This window comes from Lonchura striata, chromosome 10 (assembly GCF_050655825.1).
Source record: "Lonchura striata isolate lonStrDom1 chromosome 10, ASM5065582v1, whole genome shotgun sequence".
Lineage (NCBI taxonomy): Eukaryota > Metazoa > Chordata > Aves > Passeriformes > Estrildidae > Lonchura > Lonchura striata.
Genome location: NC_140712.1, coordinates 5,995,516 through 6,019,792, shown reverse-complemented (window position 1 = coordinate 6,019,792; position 24,277 = coordinate 5,995,516). Strand labels below are relative to the sequence as shown.

The 24,277-nt window shown below is 59.1% G+C and overlaps 3 protein-coding genes and 1 pseudogene across 6 annotated transcripts; 3 read left to right on the top strand and 1 right to left on the bottom strand.

Annotated features, from left to right (window-relative positions):
* Window positions 1-806: 806 nt before the first annotated feature.
* Window positions 807-4,186, bottom strand: LOC146766498 (uncharacterized; annotated as a pseudogene).
* Window positions 4,187-10,866: 6,680 nt separating this feature from the next.
* On the top strand, window positions 10,867-17,296 carry LOC146766497 (uncharacterized). Of its 3 annotated transcripts, XM_085588479.1 has the most exons (12): window positions 10,867-12,964; window positions 13,401-13,459; window positions 14,060-14,214; window positions 14,640-14,743; window positions 14,868-14,926; window positions 15,172-15,308; window positions 15,389-15,513; window positions 15,642-15,700; window positions 16,022-16,176; window positions 16,546-16,652; window positions 16,767-16,880; window positions 17,074-17,296. In XM_085588479.1, exons 1-12 carry the CDS (start codon window positions 11,000-11,002, stop codon window positions 17,116-17,118), a joined length of 3,084 nt encoding a protein of 1,027 aa, XP_085444605.1. In that variant the 5' UTR covers window positions 10,867-10,999; the 3' UTR covers window positions 17,119-17,296. The 3 variants fall into 3 exon arrangements, with proteins under 3 accessions (XP_085444605.1, XP_085444607.1, XP_085444606.1); XM_085588481.1 differs by lacking the exon at window positions 16,022-16,176; XM_085588480.1 differs by lacking the exon at window positions 16,546-16,652.
* A 1,095-nt stretch (window positions 17,297-18,391) lies between these two features.
* On the top strand, window positions 18,392-20,306 carry COMMD4 (COMM domain containing 4). Its single transcript, XM_021547336.4, has 8 exons — window positions 18,392-18,602; window positions 18,682-18,753; window positions 18,837-18,902; window positions 19,149-19,188; window positions 19,306-19,425; window positions 19,628-19,708; window positions 19,798-19,974; window positions 20,119-20,306. Exons 1-8 carry the CDS (start codon window positions 18,600-18,602, stop codon window positions 20,157-20,159), a joined length of 600 nt encoding a protein of 199 aa, XP_021403011.3. The 5' UTR covers window positions 18,392-18,599; the 3' UTR covers window positions 20,160-20,306.
* A 175-nt stretch (window positions 20,307-20,481) lies between these two features.
* NEIL1 (nei like DNA glycosylase 1) lies at window positions 20,482-24,048 on the top strand. 2 transcript variants are annotated; one of them, XM_021547338.4, is made up of 9 exons: window positions 20,482-20,946; window positions 21,044-21,163; window positions 21,320-21,398; window positions 21,903-22,002; window positions 22,142-22,266; window positions 22,741-22,768; window positions 23,121-23,194; window positions 23,325-23,541; window positions 23,697-24,048. In XM_021547338.4, the coding sequence occupies exons 1-9, from the start codon at window positions 20,519-20,521 to the stop codon at window positions 23,714-23,716; spliced, it is 1,191 nt and encodes a 396-aa protein (XP_021403013.3). In that variant the 5' UTR covers window positions 20,482-20,518; the 3' UTR covers window positions 23,717-24,048. The 2 variants fall into 2 exon arrangements, with proteins under 2 accessions (XP_021403013.3, XP_085444604.1); XM_085588478.1 differs by having other exon boundaries at window positions 21,269-21,398.
* Window positions 24,049-24,277: the final 229 nt, after the last annotated feature.

Here is a 24,277-nt window from a genome sequence, read left to right as displayed (position 1 = left end):
TCTCCTTCAGTATCTTCCTCTTCCGTTGTTAGTCCTCCCCCCGTTGGCCAGCCCCATTCTGGCCATAACATGAGGACCAGGAACCACAATGAGAGCGACCAGAAGAAAGCCACTGCCCTTCACCGTCTGCCAAACACGGTCAGCCCAAAACAGCCCCACACTCTAATACAGTGCCCTCCATCCTCCTTGGAGGATTACAGCAGTGCCTCCTCACACTCCAATTCTGAGTCCAACGATCGCTGGGCCAAAACCCAATGGGAGACCCCTCAGGAAGGAGATTGGGATCTAGTGAATAAAATCTTGGCTTTTCCAGTTATACGTAAATGGGGAGAAGGCAAACAACACCCAGCTCTTGGGAGCCAAGGAACATGGCCGGGCATCACACTTTTTCAAAAAAGTGATTTTTTTTCAAAAATCTGCTTGAAGCCACCTTCTCCGCCCACACATTGGTCCCGAATGACATTAAGAATATCATTAATTACCTCCTCTCCCCAGCTAAGTGTATGCTGTGGAAAAAACACCTTAAAACACTATCAGACATTTGTTCCAAGGATGCCAACTGACCATACTTAACAATTGAACAAATGGCATGAGAAGGTGACTCCCAAAAACCAGCAGATCAAGCCCAAAATTTACCAGAAACCTGTGGATATTCTCAGTTCAGTCAGAGAGAAAATGGAGGGTTTCTAACCAGTCAGGAGCCTGCAAAACATTTGGGAAAGAATGTAAATTATTCTTTATCTCTCTTGTTGTTCACATTGTTTATAGATAAGTTCTGCCACTAAGCGTCATTCACTGCACAGCAATGGAGTGAGATATTTTTATTCTGGGGCCAATGGAATTGGTCTGGACGATGCTCTCTATAAAAGAGCGATGTATTTGAAATAAATCAGAGTTTTACTCTCTAGCCTCCTGAACTGGAGTTCTTTTGTACTGTCCTGCCTCAACGGCATCAGAATCTGCAATACATGACTTTGCCACAGCAGCCAGAGCATCTCTGCTCCTCACTCCCAATGGCACAATCCTATCACAAAGCTTTACCATTGAGCAAGGCGTAGACAAAACCTTCATAAAGTTTGTAGGTAGACTTAAAACAACACTTGAGCGATCCGGAGGCCTTACCCCTAAACACTGAACCAGCTATTGAACAGATGGTGTCTGTGCACCCAGGACGCTTTTTAAAGACACTTCTCTGGGAAGGTCACAGCACTCTGCCACCTCCACCCGCCATGACATCTAATCATGAAGAAGATGCTTTAAATCCATTGTCCTGATGGCTCCAGAGAGTAAGGACTCTTGGACTGAAAAATTGCACAGTGCAAAGGAAGTTCCATGGTGCAGGTCAGCTCATGGAAGTGAAAATACCACACAGAGCAGAATAGCAAAAGCTGTTTACACACTGAATCACTTAACAGCACCAGAACAATCCCCAAACCCAATAATCTTAAAACATTTCCCATCATTACACTCGTCACATAAACCATGAGAAGACATGCTCACAAGGAAGTGGGAAGGTCCATGGGACCTCATCACAAGGGGATGTGGGTACGCTGCATGTCCACAGACACCAGAACAAGGTGGACACCAGCCAGATGTGTCCCCCCTGCCCTGCGTCCTGCTTGGGACCAGAGACAACCCCCTCCTGATGGTCCCTCAGCACATATCATGGACCAGTGATTGTAACAACTTCTACACCTTTTAAATGGAGATATGGAACCTTTTGAAGTGACAGTTTAAGGATTTTACCTATTCAAGTGACACAATGATTTTATAATATGAGATCTTGAGCAATTTATCTATTTAAGAGTATGACTCAAAACCTGAATCTGACAAGTAGTTTGCCATGTTACCTTCTCACTGTTCTAAAGTTTAAAATGTTTCCAGCCCATAGAGTTCAGTTATAAGCTTGTAACCTCCAAGTTAGAAGCCTGCAGCATGCCAATTTGAAAACTTGTGTTGTTGGTGATCCCACCTGACAGCTCCTGGGAATGAATGCTACAACGTCAATGATGTAGAGGACACATCACTGGCTGAGAGAGGCTAGGCTTGTTGAGCTGAGCAGAATCATCTGTGTCACCATGCTGTCCTGTCATCCTGTTTGCAAAGGGCCCTTGCAGAGGCACGACAGGGAACACCTTGCATTTTTTAGAACAGAAAGAGGGAACTGTGACAGCTACAGCTGGTCTATAGCTGCACAGATAATTTGGCCTAACAGACACCAACTCGACCAGCCTAGCTAGTTAGAAGAAGCAAGGAAACAATTCCTCAAGCACAGTAATGATGGGTTAGATTGAAGTTCAAACAAGGGGCTTGCTGATGGTGGAGACAGGAATGCTGTTGCAGAGGATAAATAGATATGATTGTTCTCTCAGCTAGCCAGATGTCACTTCTGCCCTTGGATGAATCCTGGAGTGAAATGGACTGTTCCATCCCACCCCCCAAAAGATTGTGGCTCATCCCACACCTCTATACCTGCCCCTAAAACATCAGTGTCTGTAACCCCATTGGCCCATGCTTTGTCCTGGCCCACCTGGGAGCTCCTGATAAGGGAACTCCGAGGGGCCATGTGGTCTCTTGGACCCTTCCCCCTCTTGGAACCTCTCCCCTCTCTTGGACTTCCTCCCCCCCTGGGGCTTCCCCTCTCCTAAACCCTCCGTTTGTCTCTCCCCTCCCCCGTCCTCTTAAGCCCGGCCACGTGCTACGCCTGAGAGCACGAGGCTCAGTCCTTCCTGCATCCCCAATAAATCTCTTTCCCCAAGAGCAAGCTTCAGAGATCTCTGCCTCCCTCCACCCACACCGTGCTGGAGCGTGATCCCTTCCCACAACCTGCGACATACAGACACCGAGGTTCATGCAGCAACAGCCAACATCTATTGAAGTGCACCCCTTTCATAGGGGCCTTGAATTTCCTATTCTTACAGACACAATCAAATAAAGGTCATAACTCTGCCCAGCTCACTGCCAGAAATCCCGGTGCTCTCATGGTTCAAAGGGATTGTCCCTTGTTTGAGCTGGAATCCAGCCCATCATTCTCATACCTGGGGATTTGATCACTTCGACTGCCTAATGAGCTGGGCTGGTCGAGGTGGTGTCTGTTATGCCAAATGATCTGTGCAGCTATAGACCAGCTAGAGCTGCACAGGGATCTCAGCCAATCCCTTTGGTCATGGATGCACTCCTACCCTTGGCCAGTGAGCCGGGCAGAGTTCAGATCTTTAGGCAAACACATTTGCATGAGCAGGGGATTTGAAACCCCAATAAAAAGACCTGTCAGACAATAAACCTTGGCTGTTCCTGTGAGAGCACGGTGTGTGCTTGTCGCATTCCTGTCTCCAACACCCAAGTGACACAGGGGTGTCCCCAGGCCTGGGTTTCTCCCAGCTCCCTCCTCTCTCGGGAAGTGTCTCAGCCAGCCCACCGGAGCCCCCAGAAATCCTCTCTGGGGTGCAGACAGGCTGGAAAGCGCTGCTGTGCCTCGGTGCTGCTCGCCACTGCGGACTGTCTGCCCCGTGCTGCTCACAGCCCGGCTCCGTGCCGGGAAAGGAGGCCTGGAACGCGGATGCATCGCCCGGGCTGACGGCAAACCCTGGGTACCCGGTGTTCCTGGGCAGCTTGGCATCCCTGGGTGCCTCAGCATCCCTCAGCGCTGCCCCCAGCCTGGCACCCGCTGTCCTCGGCACGTAGGGCTCCAAGGGGCTGGGAAAAAAACTGCTGGGATCTTGGGGCTGGAGGCAGGTGCCGGGAAAGGGCTCCCTGCTTGCCACGTAGCCAAAGCTGGGCAGGGCACTGGGCTCCCCCGCACTGGGAGCTGGGGGGTGATGGAGGGGGCCAGCTCTGTGGGGTGACAGCGGGTAAGGGTGAGGTGGGTAGCACATTGCTGACCTCTCCTGCATCACTGGGCTGCTGTCAGGCAGCTGGAGCTTGGGCCAGGGGTCCAGGCTGAGGCTGGGGCCTCTGGCACCTTCTTCTGGCTCTGGGCAGAAGGATAACTTGCTTCCAGGAATGGGATGCTGGGGGGCTGGCCTGTTCTTATCAGGCTGCCCTTGCCCTTGTGGCTGCCCGGGGGCTGCAGCCTGGTGTCAAGGCTCTCTGGTGGGTACGGCAGGAAGCTCAGCAGTGTCCCCTCAGCTGGCACGGGCTGGCTCAGGGCACTGGGGCCGTAGTAGAGGTAGGCAGGCGTGGGGCTTCAGCCAGCTGGGGGCTGCTCAGGGCCCTTGGGGCTATGCAGTGGGCAGGCAAAGTAGGAGCCCTTGTAGCTGAAATGGCTTGCAGAGCCAGGGTGGGGCACAGGGCTGCATGTGCCTGGGATTTGCCTGGGCAGGAAGCCGGTGGCAGGCTCCAGACGAGGCAGCTTCTTGAGAATCACAGGGTCTGCAGGCTGTGAGCACCGTTTTGAGGCCATTTATAGGTTGGTGCCAGTGTCCCCACAGGAGAGCTGAGCTGGCCTTCCTGCAAAAGAGAGAGAACAAGCCATGAGCAGAGCAAGTCCCCAGAGCCAGCAGCCTGTGGTGGCACAGGGTGACAGGGGGTTACAAGCCCACCACAAGGTGAGCATTGTTAAAAATGGGCACACTCCCAGTACTAAAAGCGATTTTAATATTTGTTATAAAAAAGAAAGGCCTAAAGCAAGGAGGCCCATGGCTCAAGCAGGAGCGTTCCTGACGAGGAAGCTGCAGTGCCGGCGCTGGGTCTCCTTGAGCAGTGATGTCCCCGTGTTCCAGGTGAAGCAGCACAGACTCACTGAGTCAGATACTCCTTTCTATCCTGTTTTTTGTCCCTTTGCATTGGTTTCTGTTTGGATCCTTTATTTGCATGAAGATTCAAGGCTCTGGATTGGCCCATTACAGTTCTGTCCCGGCTGGCTCCTTTCGCTGGAGGGGGTTGTGCACTTTACTTGGTCAAGTTTCTTATAACTACCCTTTTAACCCCTTTTACAATAACCAAACTAACAGCACATCCTTTACATTTATCAACTATTTTACAACAGTTTCTGAACTATTTTTGACAAGCATAACCCAGGCTCTTGTTAATGGATCTCTGGGGGCTGATAAGAGTGAAACAATGCTGAATAACTGGGGTTTATAAATATATGTATAAAATTACAGGTTTGTTTTAGAACAATTGGCTTGCAGTGAAGCTCTTTTGGTTATTGTCTACTGTAATATGGCAATATAACAGCATAAAAATAACATTTCAAAAATGCCTAAAGGAAAAGTAGGGGAAGGAAAGGGTAAGAGCAGAAGGATCCCACCACCCATGGATCTTCCAAATAGACTGGGATGTTCCAGTTCCACTGTGATGATCTATCTGGGGTTAGGGAAGCTCAGGAAACACAAAATTCCACGGGTTGATAAAATGCTCAGTCTTGGTGGAAACGTCCAGGTACCTCTCCTGGGGCAGGGAGTTTTACTCTGGATGATGTCACCTCGGTGTGTTTGTTTGCCTGTGACACTTGGAAGTGTAGGTGCACTTGAGAGGCCAATGATGGCCCAGCAGAGGGGATGAAGATCTGCAGGCTAACCCTGAATGTCCCGGGAAGGGGAGTTTCAGCAGCTGAGCCACAAGAGCAGGGACACTGGCAGCACCAAAAAGCACCGTGGCACTGGGCAGGATTTGTCTCTTATCAGCCTCTGCCCTTATCTTGTCCAAGAGGTAACTGCAGCCCCATGGGGGTGTGCCCTGTGCACCTGGGCAGTCCCTGCAAGTGCTCCATTGTTTGAGGCATTAACCATTGACATTCCAGCCTCTTGCACCACCCCGACACAAACATTCCATCAGTTCTCCTCTGCTGCTGCTCACTCCAAATCTGCCACGGTGCTGATTTTCAATATAATGGGACAGAAGATCTTGTGATATTTTGTTAAATTACTTTGTCCAGATTGCCCAGTTCTCCTATTAATAGCTCTGAAAAATGCAGCCTCATCATCATAGATTTCAAGCCTTCAGAGGCAGAACATGGAAGGTTAGTGCATCTCTTTTTTGTTCCAAATATGCATAAATCCTTGCACAAACTCCCAGGATAAGTTTGGTTGAAACACAGTTTTACTTCTGTAACATAAAAAGCTTTTCCCACATTTTTTTTTCTAGTAAAAAGACAAAATAAACTTAGCAAAAGTAGCAATGTGTTAAACATGTTTGACTAATATTTGGACTCCAAACAAGTTACTTCTGATGAAAACACCAATAAAACAACTATAATTATATCTGATAATCTTGGCACGAATTTTCAGTGCATCAGGCAGGCTTTGGCTCAGGACAGGGAATCTCTGCACATCCGAGTCCATTTCCACAGGGAATGTCACTGCAGGGCCAATAACTGTGTGTGCATTAATTGGAGGTGCACAGTCTTCTGTACACGTCCCACAGCGTGGCCAGTCCTGAGGGCTTTCATTGTGCAGGGATCTCCCTTCCCACAGGATGCCACCCTCCCCGCCAGCGGGGGAGTCCGGGGAGGCTGGCAGGGCTTTTCTCCATCCCTCTCCTTGGAAAAGTCCAGGGCAGCTCTGGCTGCTTTGGTTCCAGAGCTCAAAGAGCCTCTGCTGCAGGCAGCAGGGAGCAAAGCTGGGTCAGCTCAGGTGAGGAGCCAGCAGACACAGACACCGAGTGCCCCAAATTCCCATCCCGGCTTCACCTTGTAAAGCAAAGTGAGGTTTTTCGGGCCAGGCAGCAGCTCAGCCTCTCCTCAGGGGATTTGGGGCTGCTGTGGGGTGGGGCTGGCCCGCAGGGACAGGCGGTGGTGCCAGCAGGAGGAGCTGGCAGCCTGTCCCAGCACAGCCCTGCATCCCAAGAACCCCAGGTGTTCCCCGAGCTCACCTGCCACCACCCAGCGTCTCCTGAGCATCCCACTGAGACACCTGACCATCACCTGAGCCCCAGGAGCAGCACTGGAGCATCAGCCAGGATCCCCCAGCATCACCTGAGCATCCTGTACATCACCCAGGCAGCCAGGACAAACCTGAGCATCACTCAGCACCCTCCCAGCATGGCCAAATGTCACCCCCTGTCACCCAGCACGGCCCAGCAACCCCAAGCCCAGGGATGGACTCCCTGCAGGAGGATCTCTCCAGTTGTGGCTGTTTTTTTCCTCCTTTTGCGGCAGCGTTAGCAGAGGAGCCAAGGAGGAAATGGAGGAAGAGCACGTGGAGATAAGATAAAAGCCACATCAACAGCAGGGGAAACACAGCAGATATGGGGGGAGACTTGTGGGGGAGATAAGGGAGCGAGCCCCTGGTGCTGCTGCAGCTCTGCCAGGAGGGGACCAGAGCTCCCCAGCCCTGCCCAAAACAGCACAACTGAGGCTGCACCCCTCACTGAGCCCTCGCGGTGGGTTTCTCATGCCAGCTTCAGCAATTCATCACTTCCCAGGAAGGACACTGCTTCCCTGGAATCCCCTGGAAACCCCCACGGGAGCCGCGGGGCTTCCCTCCCTGCCTGCACCCTTGGAAGCAGCTCCCCCACATCAGTTCCCACAGTTTTATCCTCAGGATAAGTCCCCGGGGTCATTCCCAAGACATGCAGTACCAGTGAAGGTTGCCAGCACTTCGATCCTGGCAAAACAGCTCCCTTCAAATGGAAGCAAGCTTGAAGAAAGCCCAGGCCGGGTTATTTTCCTTCCAAAAGGGATCTCTAGGGAGGCTGGCGTTTAAATCCATTTCCCTGGGGAATGCAGGCATGGGATCCCTTCCCAGCTGTGGCAATGTTGGGGGTGGACAAGCTGGGACAGAAATCCAGCATCTTGTGAGTCCCGAAGTTTCCCCGCTGCTTCTTCCCTTTCGCTGAAGCCCCGGGGATCTGCAACTCCCCACCGTGGGGGGATTGTGACACTGGCCCGCTGTCACCTCGGGATCGGGTGACACCACCGGCCACCATGCAGTCGCTCTGTTTCACCCAGCTCCCAGTTAAATTCGGGCAGGAGGGCGGCAGAGCAGGACGAGTGATCCCACTGCAGGCCCGGAGCCGGCACAGGGAATGTCTGAGCTCATTGACCAAATTCGGGAGAGGAGCTCCCTCTCTCCATGAAATCCAGCGGCATTTTGCCCAACCAGCGCCATCCCCACAGCTGCACCACGCCAGGAAACTGCTCTGCTTTGGCTGTCACCATCAGCCTTTTCCCCCTGGGAATATCCCAGCCAGCGGGGGAGGAGGGGGACACGTGGGAATCAGCGCTGGAGATTCTTGCGAGAACCCAACACGTGCAGCCAGGAATTCCAAAACCCCACAGCTGGGAAAAGCAGCGGGTGGAATAAACACAGCCCGTTATTGCTCTTCTTTAATCTTCTTTTCCTTTTTTTCCTCTTCCCTCTTTTCAGGGCTTTTCCCACACGGGGCCGTTTGGCCGGGAGGAGTAAAAGTAAAACCAAGCGCAGAGGGAACCCGCACCACCAGCAGCGAAACCTCCCTGAGAAGCTCCCGCGGGAGCCTTGCCTGCCGCCTTTCGGGTGTCCAAAGGACACGGGAGGGCTCCCGCTGCTCCTCGGCCTGCCAAGGCCGCTGGGAACACTCAGACATCTCTTTTTGCCCCGACAGCTGCCAGCAATGCGCCCGTGTGCGCTGTCAGCGGGGCTCGCCGGCATTTCCTCCCCGCGATGCGATGCCCGGAGCGGAGCCTCTCCCCGCAGCCTCCCGCCTCCTCCATCGCCACGCGATGCCAAAACCAGCCGCCAGCCCCCGGCCAACCGCAGCAATCGAGCAAGAAAATCTCCCAGACCCGCTGCCAGGCAGCAGCCCCAGCCCCCGAGGTGCTGCGGCACGGGGGGTCCCGGGGTCTCCCCGACTCCAGCGGGAAGGAGGCGATTCCCCCGGCCCTTCAATCCTGCTTTCACAGCCTCGGGGCTTTGGGATCCCGCCCAGGAGGTCACCATTCCCACGTCCGGCGGGTTCGGACGAGCTCACCGGCATCGCTCCCACAGCTTCGGTCATTTGGGGCAACAAACAAGAGGCGTCCGCCGTCCCCGCTCCCTCATTCCGCTTCTTGTCCCTTTTCCACCAAGTCTGCAGCTCCCGAGCTCCTCCCAGGCGGGCAAAAGCCCAGCCGGAGCCTTCCCGTGGACCAAGCCAGCTGCTTTTTAAGGCAGTATCCCTCTGGAACGCACGCACCAAGCCACGGCTTGTCTGCGATTAAAGCCGAAACCCCCCTCCCGCCAAGGAATATTCACTTTTATGTAAAAAACCCACAACTTCAGGGAGCCATGGGCAGTCACCAGAAGGGCTCCGGGGCTGCGTCCCCTTCTACTCGGGGGATTCAAACCCCTCCAGAAGGCATCGATCCCGTTCCGGCCCATCGATGTCACTCACATCCCACGCTGGCCACGGTCACGGCTGGGACTCGCAGGCCCCCGCCAGAACACGAGCTGTGGATGTGGCAGGGCTGGGTGGCCGTGGCCACCTCTGTCCTTCTGTCCCCTCCGCACAGCCGCGGCCACCGCATCAGTGCGGGCAACACTCCGGCGACCCCCAGAATCAACCTCTCGCAGGAGCTGGAGCGCGCTCGGGCTGCGAATCAGCCGCAGGATCCCAGGTGTCCATAAATGGGTAAAACCCCGGGATCCGGAGCCTGGAACCCGTTTTTGCTGGCACGGCCCGAGGAGAAGCAGACGATCCCGAGGGAGGCGTGCAGGGGTCCCGCCCTGCTCGGGGCTTGCACCCGCCGAGGGAGCCCAAGGCGAGCGCGGCGCTGGCCGGGGGTGGCCCCGCCGCGCTGCCCCCGCATCCTCCGCTCCAGCGCGGCTCCTGCGGGACGCGCATCCCTCCGGGCCCGCACTCACCTGCGGCTGCGGCGCGGCGCCTCCCCCGGCGCATCGCTGCGGGCTCGGCTGGGGGCTCGGCGCGGACGGGGGAACGGGGGGCGCTGCCCCTGCTCGGCCGGCAGCCCGCCTTGTGCGGAGGAAGTGGGAGGAGGAGGAGGAGGGCGTCAGGTCGTGTTCTGACTCTGTCTTGTCAGTGTTGTTTTGAATTACTTCATTTTTTATTTTGTTTTTCTTCTCTAATTAAGAACTGCTATTTCTACGCCTGTATCTTTGCCTGAAAGCCCCTTAATTTCAAAATTATAACAATTCCCAGAGAAGGGGTTTACATTCTCTATTTCAAGGGGAGCCCCTGGCTTCCTCAGCAGACTCATGTCTTTTCAAAACGAGACGCCGGCTAAGAGCCTGGGAAGAGGGTGCTGGTGGGAGTCTGAGCATCAGAAACTGGGCAGGAGAGTCTGGGGTGCTCAGGGATGCAGCCTGGGCTGACCCAGTGGGGCCCCTGAGTCCCTCCCCCTCGTGAGCCCCCTCCAGGCACAGAACCTGCCTGATCCCAAAGGCCAAGTGCTGCAATCCACCTCTGTCAGCCCCAGCCAGGGCAGCCCAGCAGGTGAGCACTGCCACAACCTCACAAACAGGGAGTTTTGGGGAACAGCAGCAGGGTTTGGGGATCATCCTGCCCAGAGGAACAGGCCCAGCCCCTCCTGCTGCTGCTGAGTGCTGCAGGAGGAGCAGAGGGAAGCTGAGACCCCTCCAGCTGCACCTGGGAGAGTGCAGAGGAGTTTGTGTGTTAATTGGGAACAGCTGGAACGGAGCCACATCCTCCTCCTGGGAATGCAGATAAAAGGCAGGGTTTGGGTGGGCCGTGGTGATCTCTTCGGCAGGGGTGCTGCCAGGTGAGGGGTGCTGCCAGGTGAGGGGTGCTGCCGGGTGAGGGGTGCTGCTGGTCCTGGCCCTCCTTGGGGAGGTTTCTGGGGGCCGGGTGTGTGTTTGGGGCAGGGAATGAGGCCATGTCTGAGCCCAGGGCTGGTTCCATCCCTGTGCTGCCCTGGGAGCTTCCCAGGAGGTGCTGAGGCTTGGCACAGGCGTTCCTGAGCCGGGAGGCTGCTGGGGAGCAGGAGGGGGTTTAATAAGGAGCTCTGGGGATGGGGAGCTTGGGAAGGGGCCGGGGCCTGGGATGTGGGAGCTGCAGAACCCCACTCTAAATCTGCTGCTGTCCCTCTCCACAGCTGAGCTCTGGCCGTGGCCCTGCCAGGATGAGCCGAGGGGTTGGGGCACCGAGCCCCCCGGCCGCTGCTGCTGCCCCGCGGGCAGGAACGCTGCTCCGAGCGGAGAGGGAAGGGGCTGCGGGCACAGCCCCGTGTCCTGCTGCCCGCGGGGCTGTCCCTGCCCGCAGGCTGCGGTGCGGAGCCTTCCTGCTGCTGGCCGTGTGCGTGTGTGCCACTGCTGTCCCCTGCGGCCGGGGCGCTGCGGCTGCTGTCCCCGGGGGTGCCCCGGGCTCCTCGGCCTCCCGGCGAGGGGCGGGGGACAGTCTGGGGACAGCTCGGGGGCACCTCCTCTCCTCGGGCTGCCTCCCGGGGCTCCCGGGAGTTGTGGCCCCTGGGACAGGCGCCGGGGGACGGAGCCTGGGGCCAGGGCCTGCGGCCACACGGACACCTCGGAGCTCCCTGCAGCGGCAGCCCGGCCCTGGGCGCAGGGAAGGGCTCAGGCCGGGCACAGCAGTGCCCGTCGGGCTGTCCCTCGCACAGAGGCCTGGCAGAAGGGAGCCTGCTGCCCCGGCTGGGCTCTGCCAGCCCGAGGGTGTCCCCAGTCCTGGCTCCTGGCGCAGAGCAGCACCGGGCTCACCTGGTGCCACACGGATGCCAGCAGTGACTTCAGCTGCTGGCCCGGGGCAGCGAGCGGGCACAGCCGAGCCCCAGAGCCCACCGAGGGGCTCTGAGGCCACCTCCAGAGCTTGGAGTGAGGTGGCTGCTGGGGTCCCTGCCACCTCCCGGGCACGGCTGCAGCCTCCTTCCCTCCCCACAGCTGCCCCCGGCCCCTCTGCAGGGGCTGCAGTGACCCGGGGGGCACCCAGCCCAGTGGTGCCGCTCCGAGGGGCAGCTGCAGGGTCTCGGGTCCCACCCGGTGTCCCCACAGGGACCCTGACGGGTGCTGGCTCCTGGAGCCCCAGCACGGCAGAGCAGGAGGTGGCCTCTGCTCTGCCCAGGCAAGGGACACCCAGCTCGGCCGGGCTGAGCCCTGGCATGGTGGGGGTGCCCCCTGCCCTGACCCCGGAGGGGCTCTGGGGCACTGCTGGCACTGCCCTGCCTGGGTCAGCTGCTCCCTCGGTGGGTGTTCTGCAGGCCCAGGTTCCAGGAAATGGCTCTGGACTCCTGGGTGCTGTCCTGGCATCACTTCCTACCCCTGCTACAGCTCCTGGTGCCCACAGTCAGCAGGGGCTGCCTTCCTCCCTGCCCACGGTGGCCTCTGGGGCTCCTGCTGTCCCCTCGGGGACACAGAGTGAGTGGCCTTCTCCCCCTGCACAGCCAGTGTCCCCTGGAGCCTGCCCAGCACAGCCCAGGGCTCCCAGCCCTGCAGGTACCACCGTGCCTGGGATGAGCTCCACAGCCACTGGTGCCATCGCAGAGCTTGGGCAGAGGGCTCTGATGGGAGGATCCAGGCCCAGCAAGCCCGGGACAGCACCCGTGGGCCCCGTTCCCACTGCAACAGGACCTGCAGGGCCCGGCCCTGCCAGCCCAGGCTCTGTGCCTCCCCCCTGCTCCCCACAGCCAGCTCTGCAGCGTGGCCCTGAGCCTGGGCACCGCCCTGCCACCCGCAGCAGCGTGACATCTCCATCCTGCCCGCCGGCTTCTCCTGGAGCTGGGCGTGTGGCCAGCTCCCTGCTCAGCTCCCAGAGCCTGGCAGTGCCCACAGGAGCTGCCCTCGATGCCCACGTCGTGTCCAGTGGCCCCAGCGCTTCCCAGCACTCCTGCCCAGCCACGGAGCCTCTCCCTGCAGCCAGCAGAGCGGCCTCCAGCCCGGCGGAGCTGCTGAGCGAGGGCCGAGCTGGCTCCACAGGGATGGAAGCCCCTGCACCCCACCCCTCCAGCCGCCCCCTGCCCGCAGCGCCTGTGCACGTGCTGCCCCTGCGATTCCGGCTGCTGGGCATCGCTTACGCCCCGGCTCTGGGCAGCAGGAACTCCCCGAGCTACCGGCAGCTGGAGGCAGATGTGACACTGATGGTGGGTGCTGCAGGTGCTGGGACACTTTTGGCACTTTGGGCTGCGGGGTGGTGCCCGGCCCTGCTGGGGGAGCAGCCCGTGTGCTGCAGCAGCCCTTGGGTGGGTGTTGCCCACCTGGGCATGGTGGAGGTGGGTGTCCCCCTGGCACTGCTCCGCTGGAGCTTGGTCTGAGGTGGGACTGGGCTCCCCTCACCTCTGGCAGCCCCCAGGGCCATGGCACATGGTACTATTGCCAGGCTGCTGTGGCTGCTCTGGGTGTCCCAGCTCATCCCTGGCATTCCCAGAGGGCTGGCACTCCCTGGGGTGCCTGGGTGCCGTTTCCGGGCAGGCTGAGCTGACTTCCCTTAGTTTATTGTCCCCTCTTTGTCCATGTCCCCTTCTCAAGGGGAGTTTGGGAAACCTTCCCAATTCATTACCAGCTGCTTCTCCCTTCCAGCTCAAGCAGATGCTGTCCAGCTACCAGAGCTTCCTGCAGGCCAATGTCCTCGAGTTCCTGTGAGTGTGCAGCTGCTCTGGGGGCTGGGTTCTGAAGCAGCAGTGGCCTGAGGGAGCCACCCTGGCCCTAAGGGAGTCCTGTGTGGAAGAGCAACTGGTTACACTTCACTTTGACAGAGACTCTGTTCTCTTGGGAAAGGTGCATGCCCAAGGAATGGCTGCAGACACAAACAGCACGTGTGAATGTTGTTCCTTTGCTCCCACAAGGCTGGGAGGTGGATGTTGGTGTGAATGGCTGATAAGGGCAGCAACCTCTGCTCTAAACAATGTTTGTTGGTGTAGGCTGTTTTGGCTTTCCTCCTGGGTGTTCCTGGGACTTTCTTCAACCTTTCCCATAGCAGAAATATAAATACTGGAGTGTGTGTAATAAAGATGAATCCTGCTGGGAGAAGCAGTGGTCTCTGTTTCTGTCCAAGCTGCTGCAGGTGTGGCTTGGAGGGAAGGGTTATACAGGGAAATGCTGCAGACAGGTCATTGTGTGGGGCTGCACTTCCTCAGTGTGTCATCCTCCCAAGGGATCCCTGTCTGAGTTCCTGGATAAAAGCACCTGGGGAAAAAAGAGGCATCAGGTGTGCTGCCACTGTCTCCTCTCCCTGGCAGGAATGGCTCCGTGGTGGTGCGAGGGGAGGTTCTGTTCCAGGGGGATGCTCCTGCTCCCACCAGCTCCCACCTCATCCGCACAGTCGTCACAGAGGCCAGCAAGGGCAGGAGCATCTTCAGCTGGCAGCTGGAGCCCCAGTCTGTCCAGTCGGGTGGTAAGTCCTGAAGCTTTTCCCACAGCAGGGCTGCTGCTGCCAAGCACCCTCCTCGTGCCTCTCTCAAAGCCCAAAGCCGCGCAGTTTGGGTTCCAGGCTTTTCCTTCCCTGACATCCCTTCTCCTGGCCTCTGTGAAAGCGGTGTGAGGGTGTCAAGGGTGGTGGAGTGCACATCTGGAGCAGCTGGGCCTGTGTGAGCCACGGCTTCTGCTGGGCTCCCTGGCCTCCCCTCTCTGCCCCGGCTCTCCTGTGCTGGGAAATGCCACATCCCAACCCCTTCCCACATCCAAAGGGATTCCTCCTGGCTCAGTGCCCTGCTGCTTCCTGCCCTTGGGGCGTGGCCAGGGATGAGCTCAAGGCTGAGCAGTATTTGCCAAGGGAGCTGGAGGAACAGGGATGAGCAGGACTCTTCCAAACTCCCTTAGGCTTCAGCCTGGAGAACCTGGAGCCCGAGAAGCTGTCCATCTCCCTCACTGGCTCCCAGCTTGGGCTGAGCAGGATGGATCCTCTGGAGAGGCTGGTCAGAGAGGTATGCCAGGCCTGGGGGGCTCCTCCCAAGGGTGCTGCTGGGGGAATGGGCACAGGCTGCCCGGGGCTGGAGTAACCTGTGCTAAACAGGGGAAGGTGTGAGCTGTTGTCTTCTCCCTGCCCAGGTAACTGCAGCTGTCAGTGCCCTCTACCACGTCAGGAGCTTCACCATCTCCCAGCTCAGGTATGGGATGCAGCCCCTCCTCTGCCAACCTCTTCATTTCCCTGCCTTCACTCTCTCCTGTGCCCTCTGCAGCTGATGAGCTGTGCTGCAAGGAGGGAGAGGATGGGATCAGCTGGGAGGGGATGTGCAGCTGGAGCAAAGTGTAACTGAGCACCTTGTGTGGCTCTCAGGGGAAAAGCAGCAGGAAAGGTGCTGGAGCTGGCCCCAACCCTCCTGCCTTGCTCAGAGCTCTTCTCTCCCCTCAGAGAGCTGGGTGGGAACACGGAGATCACTGGAGACCTCTACCTAGACACAGTTGTCCATGCTGACGTTACGGAGGTTCTGGAAGCCATGACTGCGCTCTCGGGCCTCTCCCTGGACCTGAGCTCCCTCTCGGTGGAGGGTAAGGACAGTCCCCGGCTGTGCTGTGGGCAGGGTGGCTGCCAAATCTGCCCCACCAGCGCTTGTTCCTTGCTCCTTCAGGGTCCCAGCTGGATCTGCACGTGTACCCTCTCTCCTTGGTGGTCACCAACAGACACTTCAGCCAGGAGCTCCAGGATCCACTCTCTGCCGAGCACCACAATCTCTCCAGGGACCTTGGCCATGCGGTAGGAATGGGGCTGCTGGCAAGAGGGGATGAAGGTCCCCCCAGCTGGGTGAGAGGAAGAGGCACGGGGGGAAGAGGGGCTGATCTGGGGTGTCCAAAGAGCTGAGCTGAGCACAGCCTTTCTTCCAGGTGGCGAGAGCCCTGAGGGATTACCCCACCTTCCTGACAGCGATCATGAAAGGATTCCTGTGAGTGGGGCAGGGGTTCTTTCTGCTGGGCCAGGGAGGTCTCCCTTCAGATATCAGCCAGCAGCTCATGGCTGACAGCTGCAGGTTTTGGCTGCAGAAAGCTTTGCAGGGGAAACTGAGGTCAAGCATGGAGCCATTGGATCAGTGGTGATGTGCTGCACCTCCAGGGATGTCCCTTCCTTCCCAGGGCTCCCTGAGTGCAGAGATCTCTTCCTGTTGAGCAAAACCCCCTGGGAGGAGGCTGGCAGTGCCCACCCCATGGCTCTCTTGGGTCATGGTGGGACTGGCAGCTGCTGGAGCTGCTCCCAACCCTGTCTGCAGGCCTGGCTCCTTGATCTGCCATGGGAAGGTGATCTTCCGTCACCCCGCTCCCACCAGCGTGGAGGTTCTGGAGACACTTGTGCGCTCGGTTGGGCCAAAGCAGGCTCTGGCTGGCTCTGACATCCAGGTGGATCCACACTCTCTGTCTGTGGGAGGTGAGCTCCCCTCTGGGCCGTGGTTCTGTGAGCTCCACAGGCCCCAGGCCTCCACTGTGGGCAGAGCAGATCCACAGCTGAGCCCATCCTGGTCCCTGCTGTGCAGAGAGGCTCTGCTGTCTTGGCTGGTGTGCTGAGCAGAAAGTGAAATTGCAGCAGCAGCTGTGCCCTGGCCCTCTGCATAGCCTGGGGCAGTGGGGCTGGAGACCTTCTGCTGCAGGACTGGTGTGGGATGGGAGGAAAGGGCATGGAGGGCGTGGAGCGGGTGTTCTGCAATCCCCTGTGTTTGTCCTGGAGCAGAGGGGGTGGCTGGCACCCCGTGGGGCAGAGCTGGCTGCCCCGGGCTCTAAAAGCTGTGCTCTGCTCCAGAGGACACCCTGGACCCTCCCAGGCCCCAGCCGGGCTTCCCAGCCTACGGAGTGGCCGTCGTGGCCATCGGTGGCCTCTGCATCATCGCTGCGCCCGTCGTGCTCGTGGTGAGGGCAAGTTCTGTCTGCTGGGCTGCACCAGCAGCCGGGGCCTTGGGTGGGGTGGGCTGAGGGGCTCTGTGGGGCCAGGTAGGGCTGCAGCCCCTGTGCTCTCCTCCCCAGTGCCTGGGGACCAAGAGGCTGGGCTGGCAGGATGGAAGAGCCCTTTGGCACAGGAGAGACCCTGGAGTGGGGATCCAGACGTTGGACATGGATAACCAGGGCTTCTGGACAGAGGTGAGAGGCCTTTGCAGCCCTTGGAATTTCTGCTGTGCCTGGGAGCTGCTGTTTCTGCAGCTCACAGGTTCTTCTGTTCCCTGCTGATGATCTCTGGGGCTGGAGAAACCTGGGGGGAGCTGTGGAGGGAAGGGACCCTCATTCCTGCCTTCCCTGGAGCTGTTTAAAGTGACTTCTTCCCTGTCCCCTGCAGGACCCTGAGGATGGTCACTTTGAGTGGCAGAGCACTTCTGCCTGAGGAGAGAAGCAGCAGCAGCTGGGGGTGCTGGGAGAGGGGCTGTAGGTGGGGAGGAGATGCTGAGAAGCTCTCCCCGATCTTGTGGCTGCAGCTGCCAGGTGCTCCCTGAGCAGAATGCAGACCCAGGTGCCTAAAGGAATAATTTTGTATCTTAAATAAAGTGTTTGTAGACCGTGAATCCCAGTTGTGAAGGATGTGTGTTTGCTGAGGGTGTGGTGTTGAACCTCCCTCCCTCCTAAACTCCCATTACCACCACAGCCCTGTGCTGCTGCTCTAACTGGTGCCTGCGAGCTGGGCTTGGTCCTCTCCAGCCCTGGGCTAACAGCCCTATTTCTCGGGAGTTAAAAAAGCAAGAATGTGCAGCCCAGCCCCACAGTCACTTTCCAGCTCCACTGTGCTTCTCCTTCCAGCACCCTGGGATTTATCTCAGATCCTGCTCTGGAGTGTTTGTTCCAGCCCTGCCCCTGCCCCACAGGGCTCCATGCCAGCTCCAGCCCCACAGCTCTGCCTGCAGCTCCTGCTGTGCCTGCTGAGTGCCCCAGAGCCTTTATTTCACATCTTTATTTCTCTGCTGCCTCTGCAGTCCCTATGCCAGCCTCACTGTCAGGAGCTCTCTTTTGCCTCTCCCCAACCAGAATTTTTACTTCACCTCCAGGCCTGGTGTCTGTATTTTAGGCAAGCCAAGGGCTTTTATTTCAGCTCTACCAGCAGGATTTCCCCCCTTCCCCGTTCAGCATTACGTCTCCACAATCTTTATAAACACCTTAATAAGATCCCCGCTCTGCAGCGATTCCAGCTTCATTCTCCCAAAAAACCTTTATTTCGCCGCCAGCTTTGCCTCTTCCCCTGAGGCCAGGTGCAACTGGAACCGGATCTTGATTTCTCTTCGAGGTCTGTGAACGTTCAGCCGCAGCTCCGCACGCCGCAGTCCCCTCAGCCCTGCGCGCTGTGCCGGCGTGAGGGCCGGGGCGGGACTGCGCCTGCGCGGGCTGGGCTGGGCGGGACCGCGCCCGCGCCGAGAGGACGGCTGTGATTGGACAGGGCGGAGAAAGGCGGGCCGGGATTGGCGGCCGAGACCCCGCCAGCGCCGGGCGGGGCGGAGCCCGGCCGCTCTGAGGGCGCGGGGTGCGGCCTCGGGACCCGTCCCGTCCAGCGATTGGCGGGCGAGACCGCGCCCGCACCGAGAGGACGGCTGTGATTGGACAGAGCGGAGAAAGGCGGGCCGGGATTGGTGGGCGAGACCGCGCCCGGCGGGGCGGGGCCCGGCCGCTCTGAGGGCGCGGGGTGCGGCCCGGCGCCCGTCCCGTCCTCCGGAGCTCTCCGCTGCCCGCCCGGGCTGCGCGGCCCCGCAGAGCCCCGGCCGGAGCGCCCTGGCCGCACTCGGCGCCGGGGAGCGCCGTAGCGGACACTGGCCCGGGAGTGGTTCCGGGTCGCACAGGCGGACTCTGCCGTAGCAGCGCGGACCGGGCAGCGGCGCCGACATGGTGGGGAGGGGGTCGGTGGCGGGGAGCGGGGAGGGCGTACGGAGCCTGCTGCGGGCTCTGACCGCCTCTTGTCCCGCAGCGGTTCCGTTTCTGCGGGGACTTGGACTGCCCCGACTGGGTGCTGGCCGAGATCAGCACCCTGGCCAAAATAGTTAAGTGCCCGCGCCCCCCGCGTCCCCCTGCCCGCCCCCCGTGCGCTGCAGGCCCGCTGCTCACCCTCCTTCTCCCCCGCAGTCCTCCGTGAAGCTGAAGCTGATCTGCGCCCAGGTGCTGCGGGATCTGCTGGGGGAGGCCATCGAGGTAAGCGTGGGGCTACCGCAGTGGAGGCCAAGTGTTCCAACGCTGCAGTGGCATAATCAGCAACGTTAATTAATCTCGTGTTCTTCATGCAAGCCTCAGTGTTAAGAGTGCTACCGGTCTCTGCTAGTAGTAGTAATATGCATAGTACGTGTTATTAGTATTCATGTTTGGGCAAGAATTGTTAGTGTTAACAATGGTAGTGAGTGTGTTAGGTGGTGCTTACTGTGATGCTCTGCTCTCCCACAGTACGACAAGATCCTGAAGCTGACCTCAGATGCAAAGTTAGGTGAGCACTGCTGTCCTTGCCAGGATCCCTGATGGAGCCATGCTCCAGGGATGGGCAGCAATGCATCTGCGGATGCCTTCCCAAGGTGACAGAGCTCACCCTTCCTCCTGTGTGCAGAGTCCGGGGATGTGAAGGCGACCATCGCTGTCCTCAGCTTCATCCTCTCCAGTGCAGCCAAGCACAATGTAGACAGTGAGTCTCTGTCAAGTGAGCTGCAGCAGCTGGGACTGCCCAAAGGTAGGGGAAACCCTCGGCGTGGCAGCATGAGCCAGACTTGGTGGGATGTTGCTCCACCCAAGTGGAGGGCAGGCTGGGTGCTGTGCTGTCCACCATCACCTCCCTTCTGTGCCATGGGACCCTGGGGTGCTTTGGTGGGGTTTGGCAGCTGCAGGTGTGGTGCGAGCAGAGGGGTTCTTCTCTTGTGTCCCATCACGAGCAGAGCATGCCAGCGGGTTGTGCCGCTCCTACGAGGAGAAGCAGAGCCCCCTCCAGGACACGCTCAGGGCCTGCAGCCTGCGATGTGAGTGGGGTGTTGGGTGTCGCTAGGGGTGCGGGGGTCACCCTGCTGGAGTGAGCCGGGCTGCTGACCCCGTCCCACTGCCACCCTAGTGAGCCAGCTGGGCTCAGTGCACTGGCGGGTGGATTACACCCTCAGCTCCAGCGAGCTGCAGGAGGTCAATGAGCCCGTGGTGCACCTGACCTTCAACGTGCGGGACAGAGACTGTGAGAAGATGACGGCTGTCCCTGTGACGCTCTCGGCCAACAAGTTCTGGGTACTGCTGGCAGGTGAGGCGTCAGGAGGGATGGCAGCGGGGACCTCCTGGGGGATTCTGCAGGGGGAACTGCTGTGGGAGGCACGCTGGAAAGGGGATGCTGGAAGTGGTGCTGCAATACCAGCAGCTCCCCCACATCTCCGTTCTCTCTCTGCAGAGCTGAAGCAGGCCCAGGCCCTGATGAACACCCTTCTCTGAGGAGCCAGAAAAGGGCCACGGCCAGACGCTGCGACACTGAGTTGGGGGTCCAGACTGGTGCTCCTGGCTGGGGAGGAGGTTTCCTTTCCCTCCGGGTTTCCGGGGGTCCTCGGGGCAGCTCCAATAAAGTCCGTGTGACCAAGCTGAGCCGTGTCCCGGTGCGTTGTCGCGTTGTGCAACATCTCCCCGCGGCGGGACAGCCCCGGCAGGGCACCAACCTCCGGTATCACCGCGCGGCCAATGGGAGCGCGCACCGCCCGCGCCGCGGCCAATGGGAGCGCGCCCCGCGCCCCGCGCAGCCAATGGGGGCGGGCCGTGCGGCGGCGGCGGCGGGCTCGGGCTGCACAGCGGCCGCGGCCATGCCCGAGTGCCCGGAGCTGCACCTGGCCGGGCGCTTCATCAACGGGGCGTGCGGAGCGCTGGTGTTCGCGGGCGCCGTGCAACGCTCGGCCGTGGGCCGCGGCCCCGAGGTGCCCTTCCGCAGCGAGGCCTACGGCATCTCGGCCGTCGCCCGGGGCAAGGAGCTGCGGCTGACGCTGAGCGCGCTGGACCCCGCCGCCGGCCCCGCCGCGCAGGACCTGGTGTTCCGCTTCGGCATGTCGGGCTCGTTCCGGCTGTGCCCCGCCGCCGAGCTGCCCCGCCATGCCCACCTGCGCTTCCTGACCAGTGAGAGCCCCCCGCGCGCCCTCTGCTTCGTCGACCCCCGGCGCTTCGGGTCCTGGCGCCTGGGGCACGCCTGGCAGCCGGAGCGCGGCCCCTGCGTGGTGTCCGAGTACCAGGCCTTCAGGTGAGCGTCCTGAGGAATGCCCCTGCCCGCTTTTGGCTGCTTCTCCTGCACGGACATGTCCCGGCGACTCTTCTTGATGACCCGTGCTCGCTTGCAGGGAGAATGTGCTGAAGAACCTGGATGACAGGGCTTTTGACAAGCCCATCTGTGAGGTTCTCTTAAACCAGAAGTATTTCAATGGAATTGGGAATTACCTGCGTGCTGAGATCCTGTACAGGTAAGGTGGCTTGAGCACCCGCTGACCTGCCTCGGAGGTTCAGTCTAAGTTTGCTGGAGCTTGGCAGCTCCTTGGCTAAGCCGGCCGTGCCTCCTCACCTGGTAGACACTGGAAGTGGCAGAAGCGAGGCTTCAGGCTGGCGTGTAACTCTCTCAGGTTGAAGATCCCTCCCTTTGAAAAAGCTCGGACCGTGCTGGAGGCCCTGAAGGAGCAGGAGCAGGAGAGGAGGAAGAAGGTGGGGAGTACCAGGTGCTTTCGCAGGCTCAGAAAGCAACAGGTTTTCAGACAGATGCCAGAAGCAGGGGTTTGGTTGCCTGTGGCCCTTCATGGTGAACTCTGCCAGTCTCGTGCCCTAAGGAAGTCTACAAGTGTTTTTGGGGTGGGTGAAGAGGAAGAGGTGAGGGAAACCAACACCTTGCAAGTTTAAAATCTTCAAGGGGAAGGCTGAAGTAAAGCCCAAGGCTGATCCTGTGGCCTCAGGGGAGAGGAAGTAGCTATTTTAAGTCTGAAAACAAACTACATAGTCTGCTGCTGGTGTTTTTGTGTGTTAGCCCTCTTTCATGGTTTTGTAGCTAAGTTGGAAGCTTACTGTGTGGTGAGCTGAGGGCTATCATGTGTGTGGAGAGCGTGGTGGCTCATCTTCTGGAGGGCAAGAGATGGGGAAGAAGATGGGAGGAGAGAAGCTGAGGAAGCAGAGGTAGCTGGCAGGTGACTTCTCTGCCCTCCTCCATGCCTGCAGGATCCTTCCCTGACGCTGAGCAAGAAGGTGAAGCTGAGGCGAGAGAACACAGATCTCCTGGAGCTGTGCCACACCGTGCCCATGGAGGTCATCGCGGCAGGTGAGGGGACAAGACAGACAACGGGAATGGGCTGGCAGGGAGGCCGGGGCTTTGCATTCTCTGCATCAGGAGCTTTGGGGGCCACCCTGACGTGGTGATCACAGCTCTGATTCTGTCCTTTCCCTGCCTCCCCTCCCAGAGAAGCAGCTCTTGGACCCCGAGCACTCGGATAATTACTCTGCCTTTAAGAAGTGGCTGCAGTGCTACTTGGTGCCTGGCATGAGCTCCCTGCGTGACCGCAGTGGCAGGACCATATGGTTCCAGGTAGGAGCCTGGGGCTGCTGCCTGGAGCTGGGGAGACCCCAGACCACTCCTCCAAGGGGACACTGGCCTGTTTTCTGCTTGCTGAGACTCCCATTACACTCTGTGGCTGGGGGTCTCCCTCTCCATCAAGCTCCTGGGCATGGAGGTGACAAGGACCTCCTTTGTGGTGGGCAGCCAGCTAATGATGGTGAGCAATCTGCAGCAGATGGAGGGAATGGGGGGGTTTGGGTGGTCTGGCAGCCCCGTTCTTCCCTCCTGGGCCCTGTCTTTGGGCCTTGCAGGTGCAGGGAATGATGGCAGAGTCCCCAAGGCACAGGGCAGGCAGAGCAAGTCCAACTCCCCTGCCTTCCCAGGGAAATGTGGCTGCTTTCCCTATCACTGCAATGGCTGCAGGATGGAGAAGGGGCAGGGATTCTGCTGCTGCTGCCTGCAGAATGACTGCACCCCAGTCAATGCTCTGTCCCTTCCTTACAGGGAGAGCCTGGCCCCATGGCTCCCAAAGGTGAGTTTCCTCTCCCCTTCCCATGGGACCCACTCTTGCTCCAGGAGGGCTGGAGCCTGGGAAACCCTGTTCTTGCTGTGCAGCACAAGGGCACAGGCAGGAGCAAAGCCATCCTCTCTAGGGTGCTGACAGGCTGTGACAGTTATTGGCACCAAGAGACAGAAGTCACTTGACCCCAGGGCTCCCTACCAGCATCCAAACCTGCCTGGGGGCAGCTGGTTTTTCATCTTGTAGCTCCTCACTCGGAACAGCATCCCTGCGAGGTCACTGTGCCATGGGCTGTCCCTTGGGGTGCAGGCTCTGCCTCATCCTCTCCTCACCCCTCCTAAGCTGGGCACATCCTCTCGTGCAGGGCAGAGACCCCGCAAGACGCCCCGCAAGAAGAGCCCCCAGCTGAAGGCAGAGCCCGAGGCACCGAGCCCCAAGGTGAGCAGCTTTGTGGCTGTCTCTGGCTGTCCTGCTGCCCCTGCCTTGCTCAGGCTGCTCACAAGTTTGTGGGCATGATCCTACATGGAGTTTCCCACCTGGGTAAGCTCTGGCTTTGATGCCCACCCAGGTCACCCCACGTGCCTCAAAGCAGCGCCGCAGGGCTGCAGCAAAGCCCCCGAAGGCAGAGGAGGAGGAGGAAGAGAAGGAAGAGCAGGCAGGGCAGGCTGACAGGCCAAGGAAGGGACGTGCTCGTGGGAGGAGGGCAGTGGCTGCTGCCCCAGCCTCGCCTGAGGAGCCTCTGAGCGTCAGAAGAAGCCGCCGGACGTCTGCCCGCAGGGGCCAAGGTGAGCCTGGCAGTGCCTCTGGCTTTGGGGCACACCTGGGGGCTGTGGGAGAGCTCCCTTGTGCCAAGGGGACGGAGGGGCAGGAGAGGAGTCCAAGGGGCAGAGCCAGATACCCCCTTGCCCTCTGACTCCTCATTTCCCTCTTCCTTCTCCAGGTGCAGCCCCTGCTGTGTGAGTGTCACCTGCTGCCACCTCCTGAGAGGCATTCAAGGGGCCAGGAGGAGCTCAGGCAGGGCCTGGCCACAGACCAGGGTTAGTGCTGGTGAAAATGGAGCTGCTCCCTACCTGTGCTCACACTTATTTGCTACTGTGGTATCCTGCCAGTGTAGGAGGGAGAAGCTGAGCCTGGTGTTGGGGCTTTTTCCTGCTATCCACAGGCATTTCAGGGGAAAAAGGGCCAGGACAACATGTTGTGCTGGACTCTGACTCTTCCCTGTCCCTCTTCCCTTTCTGGCTGCTGATCTAATCACTGTTTTTAGCTGACTAATAAAGTATTTTGTGTAGAAATCACTGTGCGTGCCTTTTCATGCGAAGGATAAATTCCTCTGTGCTCAGCCTCTTCCCCACAGGGGCTGGAACAGAGTTTCCCTCCACCTCATCCTCCCAGAATAAAGGTAAGTTCAGTCTCCCCAGTGCCAGGAGTGAGATCCTGCTCAGGTGGACACTAAAAGAGTGACTACAACAGAACCCCTGGGGGGAAGCAGGTCAGTGCAGTTACCTGAAAACAAGTTAAGAA